At 48.0% G+C, this 27,643-nt stretch overlaps 1 protein-coding gene across 2 annotated transcripts in view; it reads right to left on the bottom strand.

Annotated features, from left to right (window-relative positions):
* Osbp2 (oxysterol binding protein 2) overlaps nucleotides 1–27,643 on the bottom strand; it is a 179,790-nt gene that overhangs the window by 18,499 nt on the left and 133,648 nt on the right. For both annotated transcript variants that reach the window (XM_031340401.1, XM_031340402.1), the window contains exon 3: nucleotides 4,806–5,062. In XM_031340401.1, the coding sequence (XP_031196261.1) occupies nucleotides 4,806–5,062 (257 nt within the window). The remainder of the gene's footprint in view (nucleotides 1–4,805; nucleotides 5,063–27,643) is intronic.

Here is a 27,643-nt window from a genome sequence, read left to right as displayed (position 1 = left end):
TGTAGTGAGAATCCTGCTGGGTCTGGATGTCAGTGTCCACTCTAAAGCTCAGTCTCCCTCCTCCATGGTTTGAGAAAGGTACCAGAGGGCTCCTGGCAGCTGGGGCGGATAGCCACTGGGCTCAAATAGGAGGTGGGAGATGGCCAACTATTCAGAGGGAGGGTTAGTCTGGGTGGCTGGCACTGCCTTCAGCTACCAGCCCATACAATAAGATCCAACACCCTGGACAAAGGGGTGGTAAGGGTATTGGAAGAAAAAGGCTGTTTCCATTTATGGATAGGCTAGGATCTGCTGGGACCTAATTTGCATCCGATATACTTGGGTGTCTCAGCTCCTGGGTAAAATTCTCCCCAAGATTCTGGGGTTGAGGCTGCCTGGTTACCACACTGATCCTCGTGTGGCCCTGAATTATTGGGGATGCCCTTCCTTTTAATGACCTGAGAGTTCAAGGTGGTAAACGGGAAGGACATGACAGAGATACATAGTCTCCCTGAGTGCCTCTACTTGGTCAGAGCCAATAGACAAACTGGGACCAGGAGGGTCCAGTGCTCCACCCCCAGACAGAGGAGTAAGTAGCTCCCTGGCCTATGTATACAAGAAACTCTAGCTCACAGGCAGAGGGAGCTGTGCCACCACAGGCCCCATTGCCTGATCCGGAGGAGGACCCCCAGAAGCTGTAAGTATGGAGGGTCAGTTCAGAGGCCATGTGGTGAAGCCCCTGTGGTGAAGCCACTATGTTGTCATCAGTCCTTCCTGGTCCCCTTCAGGTCCCTAGGGTAGTGAGGCCAGGCTACTACCTGGTCTGGACATCACAGTCTGTGTAACACCCAGGCTCTCGACCTCCTCTATCACAGGTGGGCTCTCTTGGCTGTGACTCATGTTCGGTGTTGGGGAGGCAGCTCTGTGCTTCAATTAAAACTCCAAAATAGCCTTTCCATATTCAAAATAGTTCACCCCTTGCAGGCAGGAATGCACACCATCTGGCTGCTGCTTTGCCAGCTGATTTCAGACAATTCTGGAATCTATTTTTAGTCCACCTCCCCAGACCCTAAGTGAGCAAGCTGTCAGGAACAGAATGCTGGTCAGCTAGCGAGGGCCTGTTCCTTGGTCCCAGGAGAACCAGGGCAATGCTGTATCTCATGGTCTATCACCTGCTGGACTGGCCCAAGGACCTCCATGGGCCTAAGGAACCAAATGAGGGTTTGTGGGGAGTCACAGACATCCCCGGGAGCAAGTGGCTCCTTCTTTCCCTCTCCTCCTTTCTGTGATTGTCCCAAATTGAGACCTGTATGGATTTTTTTTTGTTAGTGTGTTTTTGTTTTTTGTTGTTTCTATGAAGGACTCAAAAGTACAGACTATATCTACACATCTCCCTGCAGCTAATTGCCTGGCCTAGATGTCCCATCTTGTATCTGTCTCCCTCGTATATCTGCCTTAGCAGCCTTCTCCAACTGGCTCACCCTACCAGGTCAACCCAATCAGGTGCCTCTACCCTATGGACTCACCCAACATACTGTGTCGAGATTTTCCAGGTTCCCTCACCCCTCCTGCCAGCTCTTCTGGAGGGGCCTGTCTTGTGAGATGCTTGTTTCCTTGGTAAACTCAGGGACCCAGAGTCCAAAGTGCTCCCTGCTCTCTGTGCCTGCTGTGCATTTAGAAGATCTCCAGCTTTCCCGGGGCTTACCTTCTAGCCAGCCCTGTTCGCTTTTTGTCTGCCCTGTTCTGGGGAAAGATTCTGGGATATCTCTCTGGAACCGGGGTGACGGTGGGTGTCAGGCCATAAAAGTCCTCATTCTCCTCCTGGTTTAGGCCTGAATAGCCTTTGTTCCCACTCATGAGGCATCTCAGACAACTCGGTCATCAACTCAGTGTAGCCCTGGGCACTCTTGCTGGCACCGAATCCCCCAGGATGCATGACATGTCTGCAAGTGCCCACCTGTCCTCGCCTCAATTGCCAGCCCACTCTCTGAGCAGGAAGATTTGCTCAAATATAAGTCAAATTATTTTGCTCAGTCTGAGAGTAAGACAGAAGCAAAAATGGCTGCTCCAGGCACCCAAATAATATGGATGACTATGAGGACAGTAAAGCTATGGTGAGACCTTCCCAGGGCTATTGTGAGGGACAAAGTCATGGGCAGAAAAGGGTGACTGCTGCTATCACCAAACCAGCAGAGTGATAGCTTCCTGCCTCCACTGGCTTATTCTTCAAACTCAGCACCAGGGGAAACGAAGGAGCCTGGCAGCTTTCTCTCTTCAGCTTTACAGGACCCAGCACCAACGTGTGAGCTTGCGGCATGCTCAGATTCAGTTCTTTTCCTCAAACCAAATGGCAGACTCTTGCTACACTTGCAGACTCTGTTCTACACTACAGAACCTGGTTCTGGTTCCCAGGCTTGGAATGTGAGGGCAACAAGGACATGTCCCTGTGATGAGCTCAGCAAAGCTCCTCTCCATGATGCACAGGGGTTCAAAGCTCTTCCGCAACCCCCAGCTAATCCGCTAGTGCTGTGAGATTTTCCCCTAAGTGGCAGGATAATTCACAGCTACCCAAGCAATCATTCAAGCAGGATCTGTTGGGTTGGCTTTTATCAGCTGAAAAATTATCTGCTGGGGAATTCTGCCAGATACCAACACCAAGCAATTCATTCATTTGCTCTCACTCTCTATCACAATTCTCGCTTGGTGTTTCCCTCTCCCTCTCTCCCTCTTCCCCTCTCTCCCTCTCTCCCTCCCTCTTTCTCATTCCCTCCCTCACCTCCCTCTCTTTCTGTCTCTCTGGTTTGCTGAAGTCCTAGGTGCTGGGTCCTATGCCAGGCACAGAGTTTACAGGATCAAGGGGCTACAAGGTCCTGCTCTTTGAGGGACTATGGGCCAAGTGCTGCAATCAACATCGCATCAAGTACTGTGGGCCCACAGATGCTGTCTGACACTGAGGAGGGGGGCTGCAGGAAAGGAAGCAAAGGGGAGGTTTTCCTGCCTTCCCATTTCCAGTCAACAGGAGGCATGAGCTGGCTTCCCTCCATGAGGCAGCAGGTCGTAGCTGCTCTGGAATCAGAAAGACCTGGGCTCACCTCAGCACTATGGCCCTTGGCCTTCCTTTCTTTTTCTCTTGCAGTGTTCTGCAGCCACTACCCATGCTGTCTGATCCCAGGGAATGAAGGTGTCCATGATTGGTGCTCAAGAGTCATTCTCTTATGAGGGATGGCTGGCTGGACCTGAACTGACTTTCAGAACTCTCTTTCCTCTGGCCCCTCAGAGAGGGGTGAGTCTCCCTGCCCAAACCCAACTTGAAGGTTCACCACTAATCCATGTGTGACAGCACATTGCTAGCAAGATTCCCTGGCTGTGAGATCCAGGGACAGGAAGGACCTTCTTCCTGTTTCCTGACGCCATAATGGGCCTGGGGAGGGCTCAGTAAAGTCTTGGTTATATGTCGATTGGGCAGAGCTTTTCTAACTATGCAACCACATGTCTAAGGTGCCATAGCACCAGCAAAGGCACTGGAGTGTTATTTGGTGTCATCAAACACAGGAAGAGGCATACTGAGAGGGAGGTCAGGACACTGCCTGCCCTGAGGACACAAGAGCCTGGGCTCCTGGGAACTGCTGAAGGGACCTCCCTCACCTGTCCTACGGGTAGTTTGAAATCAAAAAGCCTATGATATGGACCCCATTCAGAATGTAAAGGACCTTCCTTCTGGAGGAAGTGATAGGCTTGACCTGGGCAAGAAGCAGTTGTTTGCCTTTTGACCCCAGGTGTGTGTGTGTGTGCACGTGTGTATATGTGTGCGTGCGTGCGTGCGTGCGTACATGCGTGTGTGTGTGTGTGTGTGTGTGTGTGCATTTGTGCGTGTAGGGGGGTTCTGGGTAGGGCTTGTCGGGCCAATCTGCGCTCATTTCTTGTTTTATTAAAACACAGGCATAGTCAGAACTGATGTGGAAGACACAGACGTTTACAGGGCCAGGGTGGGGTAGGGTGGGGAGAATCTCCCCTATTTGAGGGGCCACTGCAAGGAGAGTTCCAGACAGGTGTGGGCTACTAGAAGGTTCAACCAGGTCGCAGTCAGGGTAGGCAGGAGTGAAGATGCAGCCAGACCTCCATATTTGAGGGATGGGGAAGGAGTGGTTTGTACCTTCTGCAAACAGCTGGGGGTAACTTCCGTCTCTGAGTCCCCAGCCTTTCAGGAGGACCTGGGTAGAACTTCCTTCATAATTATCAGAAACTGTGTGGCAATCTAAAGGTGACTGAAGGATGTAGCGGAGAAATTTGAGGCTGGGAATGTCGTATAGTGGTAGAGTACATGCTTAGCGTATGCATAGCCCTGGTTCCATTCCCAGTGACATACCAACAAATCAAGAACTCAGAGAGCCCCCTGGCCTCAGAGTAAGCCAGGCAAGGGGAGCTCCCAGCTTTTTGCAGAACACATGTATGTGCACAAACATGCACACACATAAACACACACACACACACACACACACACACTAAATAAACGTTTATCCTTGAGGTAGAGGATTACAGCTTAATGGAGGAGCACTTGCCTAGCATGTGTGAGGCTCTAGGTTCTGTCTTCAACTCTATGACAAACAAACAAACAAACAAACAAACAAACAAAGTCAGAAGTTAACAGCTGCGTGGAGATGACACAAACAGAATGCTGGCTTGTGTGGAGAGGTGTTGGCTTTGGAAAGCAACTCGGAGCCACAGGGAGCAGAGCTCTGGTCTGTCAGGCACCCACCCACTCAGGGACCTGTTGCTGATAGGGCGCCCCTCCCCCAGCCCCAGCTACTGCTGGTGGGAACACTTACGTTGATCATAGCATTTGATGTGATGCGGAAGAGGGTGGCCCGTTCGTTCACAACCTTCAGCCTCTCCCCACTCTCTGACGGGATCTTGAGGCTGTCCAGCTCATTCAGGGAGCGCTGGAGGGCAGCGCCGTGCTTGGCAATGAGGTCATTGTATGTGCTGAGGTCGTTTAACTTCAGTGAGAGGGCCTTAAGAGTGTGGTGGAGCTCACTCTCGTCAGCTGGGGCAGCAGGCTCTTCGTCGTCGTCCCCAGAGTCATCTGAAGAGGGAAACAGAACTGCTGGAGCCAACCAAGCCAGAGTCTCTGCTGTGTGGGCTGCAGGTGGCAGAACATCACATCAGAGTGACCAGTGTCCTAGAGCATCTCTGACAATGCTCCTGGCCAAGGCTGCTGCACCTTAGCCTGCTGAGCATGCGCGAGACTGAGTCAATGGGAGCATAAGGGGGGGGAACAGGGGGGGAATCGCTGGAATGACAGAGAGCCGTGGAGGGAGCAGACTCCAGGTGTCTACCTACCACAAAGGGTACTAGCTTCACTAGGTCACAGCCTGAGGTCACAGTGAGCCACACTGGGTGGAGCACAGGTAACTGAGAAGAAACAGCAGGTCTTCTGGGATAATCAATACTTCTCTGACCAATACTTCTGGCTAACTCTATGTCCATCCCTAGCCTTGCCAACTGTCTCTTGCTTCCTGAAAACACTTGAACACCCCTGCTTGGGGCCTCTCTTCCCATCACCTGTATCCCTGACACCTGGAATATGTACACACTCCTCAAGGTGTCACCACCCTTGCCCTCTGAGGCCCATCTAACACCACTCCCTCTCCAAAGACTGCATGAGGATCCCCCATGCCACAATCAAGGCCACACTCTTGTCATCATACCTACACCCTGTACTGTCTTTCGGATAATCTCTACCTACCCATTCCCCATGCAGAACATGGCCCCTCAAGAAAAGATGGTGTGAGAAGACACCAGGGCACCCTCTCCTTGGTGGCAGCCAGCTGGGGCTTCTGTTCCCTCTCACAACTCACACAGTGGCACAGGAATCCTTGTTTGTTCCTGTCTTGCTAGCCTGACCTGTGGCCACAGGGGCCTCCGTGGGCAGCTGGTTGTCCCGCTGCTGCCTTGGTGCTGGCATGGGATAGCCAAGAGATCGACATGAGCCTGTGGTTTTCCCAGTGCCCATCTGCTAAACTTTTCTGCAATGCCTTGGTTTAGAAAGAATCAGCAAAGACTTTTCTTAGATGAAGGAAATATGCAACCCAAGATATAAAATTAAAAGGAAGAAAAAAAAGAATGTGTATTCTGAGAGAACAGATTTCTTCCCACAGGAGGCAAGGTCTGTGTGGGTGGATGTAGCTTGGTCACTGTTCTGAGTGTGTGTGTCCTGAGCTCACAGCAGTGCCAGGCTGGTTGGACCTGAGCAAGGGGAAGTGGTCCCTGCCAGCTACAGAGACCTTGGGCTAATATCCAGTCCCATCCCCTACTAGCCAGAGCAACTGCAGCCCAGAATGATCCAGTTCTGGGAGGGTGCAGGAGTCACTGACAGGAACCCTGGGCATCCTTGGAAAGACAGGTAGACAGCAGACCTTCCTCACTTTCTGCAAGAGAAAGCGTGTGATTCCCAAGATGCCAAGCTGCGGGCAGTCTCAGGGCTTAGTGCTCAATGGGCAGAGCAGAGAGAGGCTTGACTTCAGCTCTAATTGACGGCTGGCCTGGCCTTCCCTCTGAATCACTAGCAGCTGTGCACCCGGTCACTCAGGGTGTCAAGCCTCAGCCTCAGCTACTGAACACCATAACCCAGTAATGGGGGTTTGGGGACAGCAAAGGTCCTGAAACTGACAGGGTCACTCCAGACATACACTGGGTAGAATCTAAGAGCCACCCACCCATGTTTATTATGGCACCACTCACAGTAGCCAGGATATAGAACAGCCCAGTCCCACTTGAGAGGAGGTGCACAGTGAGTTATGGAGTTTGCAGGAAAATGGATGGAGCTGGAGGTCCTCATGATTGGCAAGAGCTGGGTTCAGGTGAGTGTCGTATTTCATCTCAAGAGCAAATATGGATTTAAAAGGAGTTTGAGACTAGGAGGGGGAGAGAAAGAGACTAGCAGGAGTGGAATAAGAACGCCTAGGGTGGCGTGCTTGGACCCTAGCAAAGCACACAGTGCACACGTGTAGAAATGATCTAATGGAACCTATTGTTTAATATGTCTTTTTGTTAGAGGACTTCTTGGGGCCGTCATGCAAGAGAATTCTAGAATATTTGGATCTGTCTATGCCAGTATTGGTGCTGGGGACCTCCTGGCACTGAAGAACCTGCATCTTCCCTGGAAAACAACCAGAACACCTAGCCAATGGCTGGGCCTGACGGCAGGCTCTCCAAACAGGAGGGGCCGTGGAGCTGGGGCTTGCTGGCCATTTGATGTAGCTTACATGGTGAGTTCAAGTTCAAGGGCAGCCAGAGACCCTGTCTTGAAAGGAAGAGAGGCAGGGGGGGAAGTAAGGAGGGAGGGAAAATGTGGACAGAACTTGAGGAGTCTGAGGTTGCCCTCTGGCCTCCACATGAATGCACATATACCTCCACACAGATGAATTTGTGAAAAAAAAAGAAAGAAAAAGAAAAAGAAATACAAGGACATACTATTTGCATAGACTTGCAATACCTTTCTGTATATTTCAATTCATCTCTCAATTATAACTTTCTTATCATAATACAATACACATACTATAGATGCTGTGTCAATAACATTACTTAGAAAATATATGCAAGTTTGAACATGTTTAGTATGAATGTAATTTTGTCTTTTGAACAGTGGTTGTTTCTATTTTTAGATGTAGAGTCAGTGGGTATGGAAGGTGAGCTATATTACATTTCCAAGTAAAAATGATCTGATACAGTAGTCCTTGAACCGGGAAAAATAGTGGCGTTAAGTCAAACATCTCTAGCAGCTGAGGAGTGGTTGAGCATGTGCTTGCTTGCCTAGCACCTCGTGCCCACCCTCATGCTCATAGCTATGATGATGGCTGCGTGGCTTCTGTCTCCCATGGCACCCCTGATATGGGCCTCTACCAGGATGAGCTTATCCCGAGGTCAGCACCAAGCATTTGGATCATGATATCACAAGGGCTGCGGTTCTCAAGTGTATGTGTGCCCTGCGGGTCCTAAAGGTTTTATGATCCACATGCCCTTCCCACATTCTACTTGAAATAAAACTCAGGGTCAAGGAGGACCTGCGAAGAATAATACATATCCAATCACTAAAGGAAAAAACTCAATGACTCATCAATACAGCTCATGCTAAGCTCACGAGAAGCCTTCTGAAGACAGTAAGTTCAACAGAAAATTTGTAACTTTATTCATATAGGAAGAGCAGCAGCAGCTGAGACCTAGGACCAAGGTCCTAGCTTTGCTGCTCAGGACACAGAGTAGGAGAGGGCCTGACCCCAGTAGGTGGCTGGCAAGTGGTACCTCTGAGTCAGGCCAGGAATGTCAAGCTGGGAAGGTGGCATTGTGCTGAGCTGCTGGTCAGAGCTCAGCTCCTACCATGTCATCTGAGAGATTGTGCAGAGCAGTCTCCCAAGACATCCACAATGGACTTGAACTGGGGAGCAGCCATAAGCTTTCTTAGTCACCTATACGAATCTCAATGTGGAGTTGAGATGGCTTGGGTCACTTAACTCCCTGGAGGGGAGGGGAAGAGGAAGTCCTGATTCTTGGCTTTGGACCCACCTACTTTTCTGGGCTACTTCTATTACCGGTGGTGTAAAAACCATCTTGGTCTCTGTTCCGAATAACCTATAGTGCTTGCAGAGAGAAGGCTGGGCTCTGGTCCTTGGATAAGGGACAGCTTTCTAATAGTGGCAAAGAACACAGAAACAAGCATGGCCCTGTTGCAGAGGTGACAGAGAGGGTAGAGCTGGGAACTCTCCTCTCCTGTACAGCTAAGGGGGCTGGGCTGCCATCTCCCTCACAATCACTGTTGAGTAGAAACAGGCAGCACCCGGAAGCAAGGACATTCTTGCTGCATCCTGAGCTTCCAGGTCACGCTCTAATGAACAGCCAGGCAAAGCAGAGAGGGCAGTCTAGCCCCTGGTCAAAGCCAAAGAACAAGTCCCATTAAGGCCCGTTTCATCCAGGCTCACACTTGCTTTGAGATGGGTACAGAGGGGACTAGAGAGAGGGTCTGGCTTATACCAGGTGTTAAGCGGCACTTACTAACCAACATTAAACCCTTATTTTGCCCAGGTGGCTAAGATGTTTTCTGGGAGCCTCCGAGCCTGGGACCCTGGGTGGGTCATCCTTCTATCTAGTAAGTTTCTTGGGAAGCTAGTGGGGAAGGGTTGCTCACTGCTCTGTGTGTCTGTTGTCAGAGCCCCCAGGTGGTGAGCGCTGGTGGCCTCTGATCGCATGCTGTGCCCAGCTGCTGATGGCAGGGACCACAGAGCGGGCGCACTGCGGGGGCCCTCAGGTCGGCACTGGCAAGGTGCCAGGCAGAGATGCCATACCTCGCTTTCTCTCCCAGCAGAGGCCTCCTGAGAGTGCAAACTGGAGAAATGCAGGGGTTTCCAGGGAGATGGTCTTCCAGGCAGAAGCTGGAGTGAGGGGCCAGTCAGAGGAATACAAAGTGCACATAATACCCACTCTCTGCCTGGAGACGGGATGGATGTTGGTTCCTCCTTCATGCCCAGTCTGTGCTATGACCATCTGATGGTCATGTCTCTCTTTCTTTCCTTCTCTTCTGGGAGCACACTGCAAAGCCCATGATGCTTCTACCTACCACCCACCTCCTATCTCCTCCACTGAGTCCAGGCATATTTGCTTTGCCATATTTGGGGTTCCACCTGGCTCTCTGCAGGACTGGTACTTGTAAGAAATGAAGAGCTAATGGTGACTCTGGACACTCGGTCTTCCTAGCTAACAGTGACTCTGGACACTTGGTCTTCCTAGCTAACGGTGACTCTGGACACTTGGTCTTCCTAGTGCTGCTGAGTGCTGAGATTAAAACATGAACTATGGCTCCTGGTTTATGCGATAATGGGGATGGAACCAAGAGCTCCGTGTGTGTTAAGCAAGCACTGCTGAGCCACATCTGCAGTCCTCAGCCAACTCATTCCTTAGGAGAGCAAGTGGGGAAACAGGTTTAGAGTGGACTGGTCCTCCAGTGAACAGGTCAGGAGCTGGGCCCTCGCTCTGACATTCCAATCATGCTAATAAGATCATCACAAAACTGGTCTGAGAGAGGCGCACCTAGGCGCAGTGACTTCCCATCAGTGACCCTGCACACTAAGGCCCCTCTAGTGGGACTTCTGTGAGTGGCTCTTCTTGCCTCCGTGGCCCCCACAGGACTTCATTATCCATCCTTGATGCCAACCTGTCTAAGAAGAGGGTAGAGCTTGAGTATCTACACTGCAGGTATCTGCAGTCCTCACCAACCTAAGCCTCTGCCTTAGCAGGAGGCTGGCCTCAGCACAGAGGGCAACTGGGCAGATCAGGGTGTGAGCCCTCATCCTCCACAATGCTCAAGGGCATCCAGGGAACCAAACTAGAAAGCAGATGGACAGAGGCCTTGAAACTTGTAAGAAGCAAAAATGAAGTCCTTGGGGTGCCAGCACACACATACACACACACATACACACACACACATACACACACAGACACACAGGCATACAGACACAGACACACAGACACATATACATACACAAAACCACACAGATATAGAGGAGGAGAAGGAGGAGGAGAAGAGGAGGGCTGGAGAGATGGCTTAGTGGTTAAAAGCACTAACTGTTCTTCCAGATGTCCTGAGTTCAATTCCCACCAACCACATGGTGGCTCACAACCATTTCTAATGGGATCCGATACCCTCTTCCGGTATGCCTGAAGACAGTGACAGCTTACTCATATAAAATAAATAAATAAATCTTTGAAGAAGAAGGAGGAGGAGGAGGGGAAGGAGGAGGAGAACAAGGAGGAGGAGGTACAAGCCAATGGGCACCAAGCATCTGCAGCAACACAGGACACACTAAGAGAAAGATGTAGAACAGACTCTTCCCTGGAGGCCTCAGAGGGGTCTGGCCCCACTAGCACCTTGATTTTGAACTTGTGGCCTCTGGAACTTAGAAAACAAATCCCAGTTGTCTTAATCCACCAATGTGTGGTAGGTCATTGGTCAGGCACAGCTGCACCAGAGAAGAAAAACAGTGGCTTAAAACCAAATGGGTCTCACCTCACAGATCTGAAGCTTCCAATAACCAGGGTGGAGGTAGAGCTGTGCCTCTCCCCGCTTACTTAGGTGAGCGGAGTGTATTTGCCTTCCTCAAGGCTGGCAGGCGAGTGGCTCGGACTCTCCTTCCCCCTCTTTAAGAACCTCTGAGGTTATGCTGGGTCCCACCAGCATGACCTCCATCTCACGATCTGTAAGCTAACCACACCTTCCTAGTCCCCCCAGCATGCAAAGCAGCAGGTTCTGGGAATGAGGCCATGACATCCCAGAGCCATCATTAGACAGCCTTACGAGGGATTTCTGTGCCCAACACCTACCATGTTCTTCCTCTATGGCTGCCCATGGAGGTTGGACTCACTGACCTAGGCAGGGATCTCTAGGTGGGTTAGCTAATCACTGAGACACCTTTCTGGTCCCAGGTGCCTCGTGGACCCTCTGATCTCTCTGAAAAGGTAGACATGGATGCCACCCTGGCTAGTAACTCTATCAGAAAATGGCGGTCTGGTGTAAGGAGGAACCTGGTGGTCCTGTGTCTATTTTCACAGGGCCTGTGTTAAGTGTATCAATCCTGATGCTAAGGGTATTTTAGGAAGTGTATATCCATAGTATAAAATAATGCACAACATATGCATTGATCAGTTCCACCCTCACTACTCACTCTTGCTGGTTCCTTTTCTCTTTCCAAGCAGCCCTGCTAACTCAAGCCATACACATGAGTGTAAATGATGGTGTTAGCATACAGTTCACAGACGGAAAGAAAAAAAAAAAAGCAAAAACAAGATGACTGAATCTGGCTTATTTCTCTTAGCACAATGATCTGCAGGTCCATCCATATCCCTGTAAATGACAATTTTGTTTTTAATGGCTAAATAAAACTCTCAATAATACCATATTCTAACCTGCTGATTCCATGAGGAGGCTGCAGTAAACTCAGAAGTAAAGGTGAGGCTCGCTTACCAACTTGCATACTGTCTTCACTCAGGGTCACAAGTGCCATAAAATGGCACGGAGGAGTGCTGCAGAGGTGAGTTCCCATGGGGATGTAAATGCCTCCTCTGGGGAAGACGGTCGAAGTACCCACTCCCCTCACCAACACAGCTTGTGTTTGTACAGCGCTGTCTGGTTTACTCCGATCAGAGGTCAGACTGCAGAGAGTTCCTGTTCCCCGGGCCCCAGCTCCCCAATGAGGGTTCTCCAAGTCTCTTTAGTAGTAGGAGGTAAAAGTCCGGCTGAGGAGAACCCCTCTGCATGCACCACAAGGGCAAGAGCCCTCTTCCCTAAGGAGGATCCTAAGAAGGACAGGTTGCTATGGCAACTGTGATGCCAGGTGAGCTATTTTTAGAAGCAGAGCTTTCTTTCATCTTTGGAAAACGGATATTGGTGGGGAATCCCTGTATATATGGGGTGGGGTTGGGGTGGGGTAGCTTTTTAAACTAAGAGTGAGCAGAGCTGCAAGGCTGGTTCAGTCTGAGAGAGGGGACGTGTAAAGATGTCCTGCCCCTGTCCTCAACCCCTCTTGACACCATTGCTTGCTTTTCAGTGGGATTCTGGCTCTGTCATCATCTGTCCAAGAGGTCCATGGGTTCAAGACACAGATGGACCAGTGGGGAGCCCAGCACAGGGGTGAGACAGGCCAGTGTCCCTAGAGCAGTGACAGGGAGGAAAGTAGTGAGAAGCCTAGAGAGGGGGAGCATGTGACAGGGAGTCATCAAGGGCTCCAGGGAACTGGGCAGACCCTCAAAGGACTGGCCTGGCCCTCCTGCGTGTGCCCGTGGGGTTCTAGTTCTGCCGGGCGCCCTGCAACAGCAACAGCAACAATGAGCTACCCTGTGGCAAACCAGATGATGCCTCCCCACTTGAGGAGACAAGAGTCTGAGACTGAGAAGATTAGCCACCCAGGCACTGGAAAACATGACAGGACCTAATCTGATGGAAAATCAGATGAGGACAGATAATGAATGAATTGTGCAAACCTTGGTAGATGGAAAACACCAGCCAGGGTTCCAGTGTGCTCTTCTCCTTCCCGGCCTTGCCAGGGCCCATCCCACCCCTTCTCCCACTTAGGACCCAGGAAAGTGTGTTGAGGGAGGTGAGCCATGTTCTCCAGATCAGGTGGAGTGCAGTCCCTTCCCTTGCCAGGACCACCAAAGCTGTCAGGGAGTCTTCTAGCTAGGAAATGCCCAAGGGAACCCTGCACAGGAACCACAGGCACACACCCCAGAAGACAAGCCTATAATCTTAGCTACTCAAGAGGCTGAGGCAGCCGGGCAGTGGTGGCACACGCCTTTAATCCCAGCACTTTGGAGGCAGAGGCAGGCAGATTTCTGAGTTTGAGGCCAGCCTGGTCTACAGAGTGAGTTCCAGGACAGCCAGGGCTACACAGAGAAACCCTGTCTCGAAAAACAAAACAAAACAAAACAAAACAAAACAAAACAAAAAGAGGCTGAGGCAGGAGGATTGAAAGTTCAAAGCTTGCCTGGCCAACTTAGTGAGACCCTGTCTCAAAACAAACAAACAAAAACCCCAAAGTCTAGGCCCCTATTTATAGAGTGCTTGTTCAATAAGTATGAGGCCCTAAAAATCAACCCCCAATACAAGAAATGACAAAGAATAAAGCTTGCTTCCTTTCCTCCATGCACTGGCTGGAGGGAGCCAGTGTGCAGGGAATCAGAGCCATGGGCAAGTTCAAAAGGGCACATGAGCACTAGTCAGGTGGGCCACAGAGGCAGGGTGCCATTCCTCAGCAGGAGACCGTCGCCTGGAGCAGCATGCTGCACTCCACTGACCTCAATATGATGGCAACTCCTGGCACTGCCTCTCCTCCCGGATGTAAGGTATGGAGGCGTGGAGGCAGAGCCTAAAACAGTTGCTTGCTCCACTTATGCCACCTGCTTCGATATCACACTCAACCTGGTACCCACATCCTCCTCCAGTCAGCTGAGGGCCCAGGGGGATTCATGGAGCCATCCTGGAGAACTGCAGGTGTGCATCCTGGACCCAGCCCTGGGGAGAGTCCAGGATGGCTATGCCCCCTCATCCTCCTGACCTTGTGAGTCTCATACCCAGGTGGCAAGGATGTTGGAAAGACTGGGAGCTGGGTCAGGTGTAGCTGGAATAGACTGGTGCCAGATGTGTGTGGGAAGCTGTCTGTGATGCTTCAGTGTGGACCCCAGCCTGTGGGGATGGGTGCAGCAGAGCTGAGGAATCAAATACTCCCGCCCCCGCCTCTGCCCTACTGGGCAAGGGACCTGCCTACATCCAGCACCAGCACCAGCACCAGCACCAGCACCAGCACCAGCACCAGCACCAGCACCAGCACCAGGTACCTCCCCAGGCACCAGATTCTTGGGTTGGCTGGTTTGGAGACAGAGTGAGTCTCCACCAGGCCTGACTCTTCTCTCACCAGCCTCCACTGAGGGCCTCTGTCTGATCCAGTCAGAATCTCCTGCCTCAGGGCCTGGCCTCATGTTCCAGGGTAGTTTGGTGACTTGGGTGTGTGTGTAGGGACTTCATGCTGCAGCCTAGACAAGAGCTACTGAATTGGATGCTGCCTGAGGTCCTGCCAGCTTTGACCTCCTAATGCTAGGTTCCAGCATCAGACACCTGTTCCCCATGTTCTGGGTGCCACCTCCCAGCTCTGCTGAAGTGGCAACCAAGGTGGAGGGAAACTAGTGGCCTGCCAGGTACCCTGATCCTGGGGCTCCTCCTGCCCACGCTCTGTGCTGCTGTTCTTTGGGAAACCAAATAAAAGAACAGGATCTCCCCTATTATCCTGACATCTCAGTAAAGCTGACTTTCCCCTAATTTCCATGGAAACTGGCCCTTGTCCACATTATATAGATTCCACTTTGGCTTATGTTTTTATCTATCATCATGAGCTTTTGCTTCATCTCTACAGCTTGGTTACCTGTGAGCAGTTGATCTGCATCCCATTCATTTGTGGGCTATGTCTTCTCTATAGCACCAGGCTTTTTTGGGTGTGTGTGTGTCCAGGGCAGGGGGGCACCTTCTTGTCTTTACTAGCACAATGCAGAGGTGCCACCCCTGGGCAGACCCCAAGCATAGGTCCTTTGAAACTACTGATCTTTCCTTGGGCAGATCCCGGAGCAGGTCACTAGGCTGAGAATTGGAGGGTCAGCCTTGACCTTCGCTTGTTTGTTTTGAGACAGGATCTCTCTATGAGGCCCTGGCTGGCCTAGAACTTGCTATATAGACCAGGATGGCCTTCAACTCAAAGAGTTGTCTGTCTTCCAAGTGCTGGGATTAAACGTGTGTACCACTCACACCCCACAAAGATCTTGTATGGACGATAAATGCATAGGTGAGCATTTCACGTGATGTGCCGCTAATGCTCTTCTCAGGATCAAAGCAAGTGCAACTCAAACCTAAAGCACGGGTCCAGCCAGCCACATAGAAGCACTGAGCTGGTCACTGGAAACTCCTGGCTTACATTTTCCTGGCCCAGATACTGCCCTGATGGCTTATCCTTGGAAAGCATCTGATACTGGTGTAGTCACCCTAGAATCTTCCATAGGCAGTGCCTCCACAGAGCAGTAATGGAGGGCAAGTGGAGACAAAGGAAAGGGCTGTGTCTCCAGGAGCCCCAGGGTCCTGAAAGGGCAGGGTTCCCAAGGGCCAGAGCTGGGCATACATGCAGGACTACATAGGCAGGCACCTGATAGATGAAGGAGTGACCCCAGAGACAGTGGACTGGCAATGTGTCCCCGCAGCAGGCCTGCTCAGTACAGCTGAGGTTAGGGTCTGGGGTTAGGGCCTTACTTTGTGCCATTCATGCTTCTTGAACTAAGAGAAGAATCAGAAAAGCAAGGGAACATCTTCAGTCCCATGACTCTTCCATGATCTGCCCTGCAGAGACCAGGCCTTGGCCATGTAGTTCCACACTGCAGTCCTTGGGCACCTCCCACACTTCTGGCTGCAGTGTGGTCCTGGGTGTGTCCTCACTGCTGGAGACAGGGAGCCTCCAGGTTGAGCTTGTTGGAGGACTGGGTGGGCAAGGCTGGAGGGGGAAAAGGTATTAGAAATAGGAAGATAGGGAGGGGGAAAGGGGAGGTGTCTGAGTACAGAGCCTGAGAGGAGAGGCCCAGGTCAGCGGGCTGTCAACCCCACTTCTGGAGGCCCTGTTTCTCAGCAGATACTCCTCAAATCCTAAGCAATGGCGGGTCCCCAGAGCCTGACTGAGATTCTCCCATCACCTGCTCAGGAGCCTCTCATGTAGGCTGAAGAAACCTGAACAGGCTAGTGACGCATCTCTCATGTGTTCTATGAGCATATCAAAACATGATCTAGAAAAATCTGAAACCTCATAGTCAGGCAGTTTTGTGTTACAGCCAGCCGTCTGCAGAGGGCCAAATTTCCACACAAGACCTACCTTGGATTTGCTCAATAGTGACCTTGATAAGATCCCTTTAAATAGGTCACCTTATTGCTAGGACCTTAAAGTGCTAGGCCAGCCAGGATGTCATGAAATAGCTGTCTGTACAGCCTGTAGAGGGCTGTGCTGAGGATATTAAGGGCTATTTAGGACCGGAAGTCCTTGGGGTCTTGGGGCTCTATCCCATGTAAGGCCCCCTTTCTTAGTTCAGGCCTTTTAGAGACCTGGGCAGCAACAGCAACACTCACTCACTGGCTACACAGAATCACTTTCACAATACCCATTAAGTACTCCTAGGGCTACCAAACTCTTGTGCCATGAGTCACATTTCTGGCTTCTATTAATATAAAAAATGCTGCTACCAGGACCTATGAGATGCCTCAGCAGACCAAGGTGAGCACTACCAAGCCTGAAGACCTGAAGAGTTTGGTCTCCAGAACCCAGTTGGTGGAAAGAGAGAACCAATCCCTGCAATTGTCATTTGACTTTTGCATGTGTTTGTGCACACGGACACACACACACATGCATACACACACACACACACACACACATACACACACACACACACACACACATATATTTTAAGGAATGTTGCTGTGGTTTCAATATGTTTTGAAATCAGTCCTGCAAAGGCTCAAGTGACAGTGTTGAGTCATGACAGAACCTTTAAAAAGTGGGATCAGGTCACTGGGAACACTGACTTGGAAGGGATTAACATGGTTCTCTTGAGACCCTGGTTGGCGCTCAAGCATAAGTTGTTGTAAAAAGACCAAGTCTGACCCTGAATCCCTCTTCCTTCCTGCCTTGCCACGTGACCCCTTCCACTCACGCTCGTGTGACATCACTGACCAAGAGGCTCTCACCAGAAACAACTTGGACTTTAAGGTACCAAAACTGTGGAATAAACTTCCTTGTTTTTAAGTGTTCCTAGCCTCAGATAGTTTGGCATAGTAACAGAGAATGGACTGTTAAAAGTACTGGGACTCTGTGAGGCCACGGTCATCTTGGGGGCCAAGCAACACAGGAACACCATCCTTCTGCTAAAACAAACCTAGAAATACACAGCTTATTAAAATGTCCTTGGAAAATGAAAGTAAAAAGATAGTCTAAGCCTGAGAGATGCTGGGGCAGTCCATCTTCATACTGAAAGAAAAAGACATCAAATGGAAATTCAGACCTAGACAATAGGAGTGAAGAAGGCTGGAAAAGACACTACATAAGAAATATTTAAATACTGTATTGTTTCCACTTCTAAAATTCATTTGAAGATAACTGGTTGTATAATGCATGAAAAGTGTCATGTAGAGTTATGTTTCATGAAAGGAAATAGGGCCCAGCACCAAGCAGAGGGCATAGGGGCGTCTGTCTCTTCAGGCTCTTATATTTTAACTGAGATGAAATATTATTTAAACAGGAACTACAGAAAGTGAAAGATACATGGTATCAACCCAAGATCAACCACCCAGAAGAGAGCATATAGCTCAGAAGAGACCATATAACTCATGAACTAAGGAAAAGAAAATCAAAGACTAAAAGTAGACCATGGAAGAGGGAGGGTAAGGATAAAACAAAGAGCAAACTCTAGGGGTTTTAAACTCAAGTATGTCTGCCAGATGTGGTGGGATGCTCAAAGGAAGATCACTGAAGCCCAGGAACCTCAGGCCCAGCTGGGGGCCGTGTAGATCAGTCCTACCTCTAACTAAAAACCAGACCCAAGGGGCAAACAGGCAGATATCTACACTAAAGTAAAATGGTCTCAGCAGTTCAATTAAAATCCAGAGACTTGCCGGGCGGTGGTGGCGCAAGCCTTTAATCCCGGCACTTGGGAAGCAGAGGCAGGCAGATTTCTGAGTTTGAGGCCAGCCTGGACTACAGAGTGAGTTCTAGGACAGCCAGGACTACACAGAGCAACCCTGTCTAGAAAACAAAAAAATCCGGAGACTTACAAGGCTGGGTACTAGGCTCAGCGGCAGAGAGCCCTAGAATGAGCAAAGACACAGGTTCTATCTACAGCACTGAGTGGGAACAATCGGAGACTTTATCAGGCCATATATTTTTAGAGCATGATACATTCTATGCCATCTACCGTGTAAATATAAACACAGAGAAAATATCCAGCCATATGCTTCCCATGAGACACACTGGGATGTAAAGAGACAGATGGGTTTAAAGCAAAGGATTGGAAAGAGACACAGGCGAATGTGAATCCCAAGAAAGCGCGAGTGGTCTCATCCGCTTTAGAAAGCAGATTCTGGGTAGACACAGAGGGAGATCTCATAAGGAGCAAAGACTCAGCCGCCTGAGATGACACTGTGAGAGAGGAAAACTGTGCCTTGCAGGTTAAGGGTTCTGTGTGCAGTTAAGACTGTTAAGAGTAAGTTCGTGTTTTGTCCTGTGTTAAGTCCTTGCAAGGTAAGATTTATATTTGTAATTAGTTAGGTCCTATTTCTTAGAAATGATGTAAACCTACACTAAACTTGAGGCACCATTTACATGACATAATCCTTACTTTGTTCCTTCCCTTTCCCTGTATCTTTCTAACAATGTGTAAGGGCCCCTGTGAATACCTTATCTCTCCTAGAAAAGGAACCTCAAGGGATGGGCGAGGACTGCTCTCCCTCAAATCCCGATTTGGGATGAGGCAGTGGGCTGGCCAGTCCTGGGTGCCCCCCAAATACAGCTTGCTTTAACTGGACAATTGTGGAACTGGTCTTTCCTCCTTGGGACCCTCAGAGTTGGCAGACATGGACTCTCTCTCTTTTTTTTTTTTTTCTTCTGTGTAGCCCTGGCTGTTCTGGAACTCACTCTGTAGACCAGGCTGGCCTTGAACTCAGAAATCCGCCTACCTCTGCCTCCCAGGTGCTGGGATTAAAGGCGTGAGTCACCACTGCCCAGCAGACATGGACTCTTAATGTGTGTCGCGGAGCTGGAGAGAATGAGGACACAGATCTGTGGTCACCTGGGTCTCAGGGCTGGCTCGCCCCAGGCATCATGAGGTGTAGAGAAAATGTGCGGGTCCAGAAGAGCCAGGTGTCTATGTCATCTTCTTCTTCCCTGTCCATGTTCACAAACACACACACAGATCTCCCCACTTTCACTATAAATAGTAAGTAAAATAAATCTAAGACAAAAATGACAGCAATATATACTCAGCATGAATGGAGCAAAAGAAAGAGCAGAAATGAACGAACCAGGAGCAGAATAACGATGAAAAAATCAATATGAAAACTTTAAAAAGTTCTTTGAGATCAACAGAGCTGGCAATCCCCCAGCTACATCAGGTACAAAGTAAAGCCAATGCAAATTACCAATGAGGGGAGAGAGGCGGAGCATTGCTGTAGATCTGGCTGATATGGAGGGATATTGAAATATGAAAAATGGCTAGTAAGCCCAACCTTTTCATTAAACAGAAATCTTCCAGAAGAAATGAACTGGAAACTATATTTTAAAATTAACACAGGCTCTTTATGGAGCAATTGAATCTAAAATTAAAGCCTTTCCTTTAAAGAGACCCAGACCTACATTTTGCACTGACTTCTGCCAACTACAGATCCGAGCTGAAGGCGGTTCAGAAACACCCAGTGGGGCCAGTGCCATAGCAGCAGCAGAAGCAGAAAGATATTGCAAGAAAAGAAAAATTGCAGCCTAAGAACTCTCATTGATAGAAGTACAATATTTTAAAACAAAATATTAACAAACTAAGATTACACAAAAAGGGGTAATATCATGAAATTCATCATATCTCAGGATATCTCAGGGATATCTCAGGAACTAGAAGTTTTACATTTTAAATGAACGTAATTCATATTAACAGTACAAATTAAGACTGTAACAAACAATAAATACTGAAAAGTTATTGTTGAAGTTTGACCCTGATTCAGGATAAAAACAGAACCCTGTACAGAAGAAATATCCTCACCAATAGAAAGGCATCTACAGAAATTCTAGTTACTGCCAGACTTAATGACAAGACGTAGAACCTGAATGTGTGAAACACATTCAGAGTGTCTGTGTTCGCCACCACAGTACCATGATGAGTGTCTCAGCCATAGTCAAGAAGGCCAAAGCAACTTCATCCTGCTGTATTGGAAAGCCCCGGAAAGCCCCAGAGAAATGCTGTAGAGTTAAGGTCAGTGCACGGGGTGGGGGTGGGGGGGGGTGTTTCTCTAACACCAGCAGTGAGTACCAGAAAAATAACATTAAATAATACTGCTTGTTACAGTACCAATACTAGCGATTAGAGGTGGAGTATGTTCAAGATAGCACAAAGCCAAGGGAAAGTTAACAGGTAAATAAACATGTACTGTGTTCAGAGATTGGGTGCCTCAGCACTGTTCCTCACTAAGCCACCTCACTAGTCAGTATAGTTGTTTTAAAAACTCAGAAAATAAATATTGGTACAGATGTGTAAAAATGGGTGCCCTCACACTAGTAGCAAGTTAAAGGCACAGGCACTTCAGAAGCAAGCAGCTTAGTAAATAAGACCCAAGGAAAAGAAAAAAGACTGTACTCACTCAAAAACATTCATGTGAACATTCATAGCAGTAGTTTTTTTCCCAATGGTGCCAAAGCAAAAACAATTCAAATGTAGTATACCCACATGTGGGAATATTACTCGACAATAAAAAGGAAGAAAGAACCAGCTGAGCACAAGCATCCAGTTGCTCTTTCACACACTCATTCCTGCCCTTGCTCACTCGCTGGCTCACTCATTCTCTGACCATGGATGCAGTGTGACCTGCTACCTCATGCTCCTGCTGCTGGGCCTTCCCTGATCTGATAGGCTGCACCCCAAACTGTGAGGTGGAATAAATCCTTCCTTTTTCAGTTGCTTTTGTCAGAGAGTTTTATCGCAGCATTGAGATGTAACTAATACAGCTGATGATGCCCCTCCATAATGCATATATGAGCTGCAAAGTGTCTCACCCAGAAGGCCATGTCCAACCAAAGTGCAGAGCTGTAGAGCAGGGTAGCAGACAGTGCTGTCTCAACTCAGCCATGGGGACTACAGCACGACCAGACTTGGCCTGACTCTGTTTCACACCGTAGGTTTTGTCCCCTCTGGAAGACACCCCAACATCAGCCTCCAGTGGAACATGCTGTGAGTGAGCCATTGACTAACAAGGGCAGGGCTCAAAGCTACCCAGGGTAGTGACATGGTCCTCTGTTCTTTCCATGTGCACCAAAGGAAAGGTGAAGGCATTTTTCTTTTGTGGTAGTTTCTGTTTTTTAGAGAGGAGGTTCTTGAAAGCCTCAAGTTGCACCCGTAAAGTGGAACACAGCCCTGTTAACTGGTAGGAACCAGTGTGGGGGGGGGCTGTTGGTGGGGAGAGAGAGGGAGGGAGGGAGGAGAGAGAGCGAGAGAGAGACAGAGAGAGAAAGAGAGAGAGACAGAGAGACAGACAGAGACACAGAGACACACACAGAGAGAGATAGAGAGAGAGACAACAGAGAGAGAGAGAGATAGAGACAGAGAGACACAGAGAGAGACAGAGAGAGAGACTGCTGCCACAGCAGGTGCTGGCAACACTTCAGGCTCCACGTCTCACCAAGTCCCCATTCCTCCTCTTTCCCAGAACTACAACTATCATCTCTTGGGGACAGTATGACTGGCTACAGCCTGTCGTGCCTCTGTGTCCCCACTTGTAAAGTGGGTACTACATACAGCAGCACCCTGGGGAATGGGGATTCTTACAGACTGCACTGTGTTACTGGAGTCAGCTTGCAGTGCAGGGAAAGGGAGATTCCCCAAACAGGCTCAGACAGCAGGTTCACAGGGAAGAGGGACATTCCATAAACCGTGCTGGGCGGGCAGAGATCAGCTATATGTTTTATATCCCTAGTAAAAGAAATGTTATACCCTCTGCCAGAAAACTAAAGCAAAAAGACCTGCCTGGGTGTAGTAAAGATGTCAGTGTGAACCTTTAAAATATTTTATGAGGAAAGACAGTAAAGTATCTGGGATCTCCACGCAGAAACGTAAAGTGATATCCATACGGTCTGATAAATCAGCTAGTAAAATGGGGAATCCCATTAGAACTGGAAATATGGGCATAAACTCGGCTCCTGTGGTCAGCTCACTCCCAGCATGGGTGTGAAGACAAGCAAAAAAGAAGAAAAACCCTTTAAGGTAATATTTCTGGGGTCAGAATGCATTAAAACAAAACTGGATGCCCCACTCCCCACTTCACACAGTACATGGAGTTAACTCAGCATGAACCAGCATTCTGTCAGATCTAGTCTATAAAGTTCTTAGAAGGAGACACAGGCAATGCTGCATGAGTTTGGTTTAAACAATTAGACAAGGCAAACTCTTAGACATTACATCAAATGAAATGGAAGCAAACATTTAAAATTCACATATTCACATAAAGGACTTGCATCCTCAGTGTATAAATAACCATATAACAATAAAAGGACAGCCCCAACCAAAAAATAGGAAAAGAGATTGAGCAAAGATTTCTTCAAAGACAACCAAATCTAAGAAAAGGGTTCAACATACAAGCCACTGGGAGAATGGTGAGAAGACCACAAGAGATGTAGGACACTCCAATGGACACAGTTTGAAAAAAAGGAGCAGAAAATCACAGGCATCAGCAAGGGTGTGGTGTGATCATGTAAAACTGTGCAGTCACTATTACTAATACTTTGACAGTGCATGGTCAGAACACAGTCCAAGGATGGAGCCCTGTGAGAGTTCTGAGTGCCTGTGAGAAAACGAGAGTCTTGTGACCACAGATTCTTCAAAACACAGAACTGTTCTCGGAACACTCTCATGCATCGTTTCTTAAAGAAAGGAGGAGCACAAGTGTAAACCCAGTTTCCTGAAGAAGGATCTTTAGATAAAAAAAAAAAAAGCACCAGACAGACTCTAAAAGAACATTGAAGGGGCAATAGTAACAAGGGGAAGATGGGCTGGAGAGGTGGCTCAGCGGTTAAGAGCACTAGCTACTTTTCCCGAAGGTCTTGAGTTCAAATCCCAGCAACCACATGGTGGCTCACAACCATCTGTAATGAGATCTGACTCCCTCTTCTGGAGTGTCTGAACACAGCTACAGTGTACTTACATATAATAAAGAAATATTTTTTAAAAGGGGAAGATAAGGAGGATAGAAATCATGACAAAGAGGGGGTTGGATGAACAAACTAGATGATCAAATCTTAAAACTGATAAAAGAGACAAGGTTTTTCCTGTGCAGGCAAAATCAAAAGTAAAAATGGTGCCACCCATGTTGGTGATGGGGCCCTGGGCCCACTTACTGGAGTTTCCTTTATAAATGTACCCTCCTTTGCCTGGACGCGACCCTGAAGAATAGGGCAAGGAACTGATAACTGAATAATGAATTGTCTCCACTTTTTGATGAGTGCTTAGGAGAACTTATGGGAAAAACTCACTTTACAGCCTCTGCAAGTTAGGGCATGGTCCCTCAGAAAGAGTAATTCTTCTCCCGATCCCACCCCAGACTCACAAGCCACACTTGGTAGTTCCAGTGCAATTGCAAGCAAATCAACGTGTTTACCTGATTATGTGCTTACCAATACATTTAAACTCCAGAAGGAAAGGCAGCACTAGACAGTCCTCAAACATTATCTTGAGAGGCAAAGAGCTACAGCTATTTGAATCCCGACTTAAAGAGGCATCTGTGTATCGAGTGGATCCTTTACTGCCTCTAAACTTAACTATCTTCCCCACTAAAGTGTCTCCTTCGGGTATTATAGCACGAGAGGGTAAACGTTTCCAATGGACTCATTTACACCATAAGAAGAGACATTAAATGCTAACTGTTTACCTAACTCTTCTTGCTCAATTAGTAAATCAGGAGAGGACCCGATGTCAACCATTAATATGGGTTTGATCCTTGCTGTATTATATCATTATATTACCCTTAACTAACATCAGATTTAAAGTGCATTACAGAACTCTATGGATTGTCTAATTTCACCCATAGATTACTATGGAAGGAGAGGAAATGATTATCCAGCTGGAAATCTATGGGACTTTCTCATGGGAACTGACTTGGTGATTGCAGAAGCTGCCCAGCCCTCTCTCATTCCACAGGCAGATACTTGCGTCATTAATGGCTCATCTCATGGTATGGGCAAGGAGGTTCACAGTCCAGATATTCATTGATCTATCAATACTTCTTTTTCCTCAGCCCAACAGGTGGAACTGGCTGTTGAGATTCATCTATTATGGTTAACTCAAAAGCCTTTAAATATCGTTTTGGATTCTACCTATGTTGTAGGGCGATTTCCAGCACTAGACTCATACTTATGTACATTCTAACCCTGGATTTATTGAAGAAGGAAACAAGCATGCTGAGCCACTAACCTGTCCTACTTTCACTTCTCCAAAAGGAAGCTGGGAAGCGGTTATGCATCTGTCATGGCAAGTGTGTCCTCCAAAACATCATGGATCCTTTCTAGCTCCTCCATCCCAGGGCCATCAAGGACAACAGTGGAGGACAGGGGACAGTGCAAGTCACCAGGAAGATGGCAAACCTATCGCTAAAAGGCAAAAGGAGGTAGCTACCATGTCACCAGAAGTCAAACCTGCACAGCTGGGGTCAGGTTAAGACCCTCTGCATCAAGGAAGGAGTTCATCTACTAATGACTCTGGGCTTATGCCTGGACCCTGGGTTGTAAGAGACTCATTCATTCATTTGGAGAAAGAAATTATTCATTCGAATAATATTGGACATAGTTTAGATCTTGGTGGCAGGGCAGACGCACAATACTTTCACTGTCCTAATAGTATAATTTACTTGCTTATCGGATACTTATACACCAAATAAGAGTTAGATTTACCTACAAACTCTCATATCAAAACCACTATGGATATCCTGCTATTAAAGTGTAAAAAGAGGGAGATATTTGAACACAGTCTGAGGATGTAGTTGTGTGAGAGTTGTGAGTGCTTGTGAGAAAACTCCATGAAACAAGTCTTGTGACCCCAGCTTCTTCAAAACACAGAACTGTTCTGTGTATTTTCATGCTCCTCTCAATGTAATGGGTAGGAGTTTACTTCAGCTGTTCTTATTCATGTGCCTTTACAGAAAAGTATGTTTTTATCACTTGTCCTTGTGATTGAACACCTTACTCATGGGATTTTTCTTAACCCTCAGACTATGACGTGCCTGAGGCTCTGAGTAAAGCTGACTATCGCATGAGACTTCAGTCTGCCTCATTTATTGGCTCCATTCTCTTAGGGCAGTAACCAATTCATCAATTAAACCATGAGCCAGCAACCGAGTCACATAGCCCAGAGATTCCATTACTCAGTGTCCACCCAATAAAAATAAAAATATATCTCCACTTAAAACCTTTGTGTTCATGGCCATCAGGTGATAAACACAATGTTGTATATCCACACAATGGTAGTCACAGGACAGTAAAGAGAAATGTAGTCCTTAGACATGCTGCAACACAGATGAACCTGAAGGACATCACACTAAGTGAAACAAGCTGGGCAGAAATGATTCCACTCAGAGCAGGGGTTCTCAACGTTCCTAAGGCTTTAGTACAGTTCCTCATGCTGTGGTGACCAACTAGAATTATTTCGTTGCTACTTCATAACTGTAATTTTGTTGTTACGAATTTTAATGTGAATATCTGATTTCTAGGATATCTGATATGTGACCTCTTGTGGAAGGGTCTTTTGATCCCAAAAGGGGTCGCAATCTACAGGTTGAGAACCAGTGACTCAGATGAAATATCCAAAGCTCGTGGTCAACAGAGACAAGGGGCAGCCTGGTAGTTGCTGGGGGCTGAGGAACAGGGAGTGACTACTAGTGAGTATATGGCTTTTCAGAGGAGAGCCAGTGACAGTCTACAGTTGGACGGTGATGATAGCTGTCACCCATTTACTGTCACCCAGTAAATGTTTATAAAAACATGGAATCGCATGCTTTAAATAAGGGAATCCCTATGGAGTATGATTATAACTCAATAACACTATTAAATAGCTAATCAAAATACTTATCAGTAAGATGGTGAGCATACAGATGAGGACCATACAATCATTTCTACTTTTCTCAGTGTTTGAAGATTTTCATGGTAAATATTTAGGGAGAAATGCAAGTAAGAGGTTAATAGTCTGCACAGAAAGCCTACTTCCCGACTATAATAAGTACAGCGGTGCAGTTCAGGTTACCACGAGACAAACCTAGCACATGCCGAAGTAGACAGAGTTCCACAAAAAGAGTAACTCTAATGTAAAAATACAAATAACTATACATAATGTAAAACCACAAAAAGTTGGAAGAACAATTCATAACAGACTGACAAGGAGTAGATATATGTTCATCGTATTGAGAAGCTCATACCTACAAAAAAATAAATAAATAAATAAATAAACAAGCCCTGATGGAAAGCAATGTCACATGAGATGCGTCTCACAGACAGCTAGAGGAAACTACCCATGTGAATGGCAAGGGAATACCAACTAACACCACAGGAGACATCATGTCATGAGACAAAGGATGGTTTTGACATTTCCACATGCTAGAGTGGGCCACGAACATGGTCCAGGCAGGGAAGATACTGCACACATGCTGGAAGCTCCTTCCTGCATGTACCCAGGACAAGCTTCTGTGAGTGCTCCTGGAGGTATGCATGGGAGTTCCACTGTCAGACTCAGAGCACACCCACTCGGGTCAGGGCTACCAGTGATGTTCCTGTTCTGTTTTCATGTAGTAGCAGCTTTGAACATTCTTTGAAGAGTGTTTTTAGAGATGAGAAGGAAGGTTGTGGATGTGGCTGTTGGCAAACCACTGCATGCACAAATCCCTGCACAAATCCCCGCGTTTGATCCCTTAGCACTAAATAAAAATCAAAGCAAACAAAACACAGGTGTGGAGACACATGCCTGCAATCCCAGCACTGAGAAAGTGGAGGCAGGGGGTCAGAAGTTTCAGGCTATCCTTGGCTCTATAGGAAGTCTGAGGTCAGCCTGGGGTATCCATGAGATCCTGTCTCCAAAAACAAAAACTAAAAATAAAAAAGATGGGACAGGGAGAGAAAAGAAGCAGCAGCTGTTTCAGTAGAGTTCCTGCTGAGCTTGAGGCTGAGTTCTGCCTTCCATTCTAGCACTCAGTGAAGGAAACAACAAGTACTAACATCGAAGATGGGCGGGGGATGGTGCTGGGACGGTGGTGAGGGAGGCAGGGTGAGAGAGGTAGGGTGTGGGAGGCAGGAGATAGTGCGTGAGGGGTGGGGAG

The sequence above is a fragment of the Mastomys coucha genome, unplaced genomic scaffold (genome assembly GCF_008632895.1).
Source record: "Mastomys coucha isolate ucsf_1 unplaced genomic scaffold, UCSF_Mcou_1 pScaffold22, whole genome shotgun sequence".
NCBI classification, from domain to species: domain Eukaryota; kingdom Metazoa; phylum Chordata; class Mammalia; order Rodentia; family Muridae; genus Mastomys; species Mastomys coucha.
This window is presented reverse-complemented; position numbering and strand designations above follow the sequence as displayed.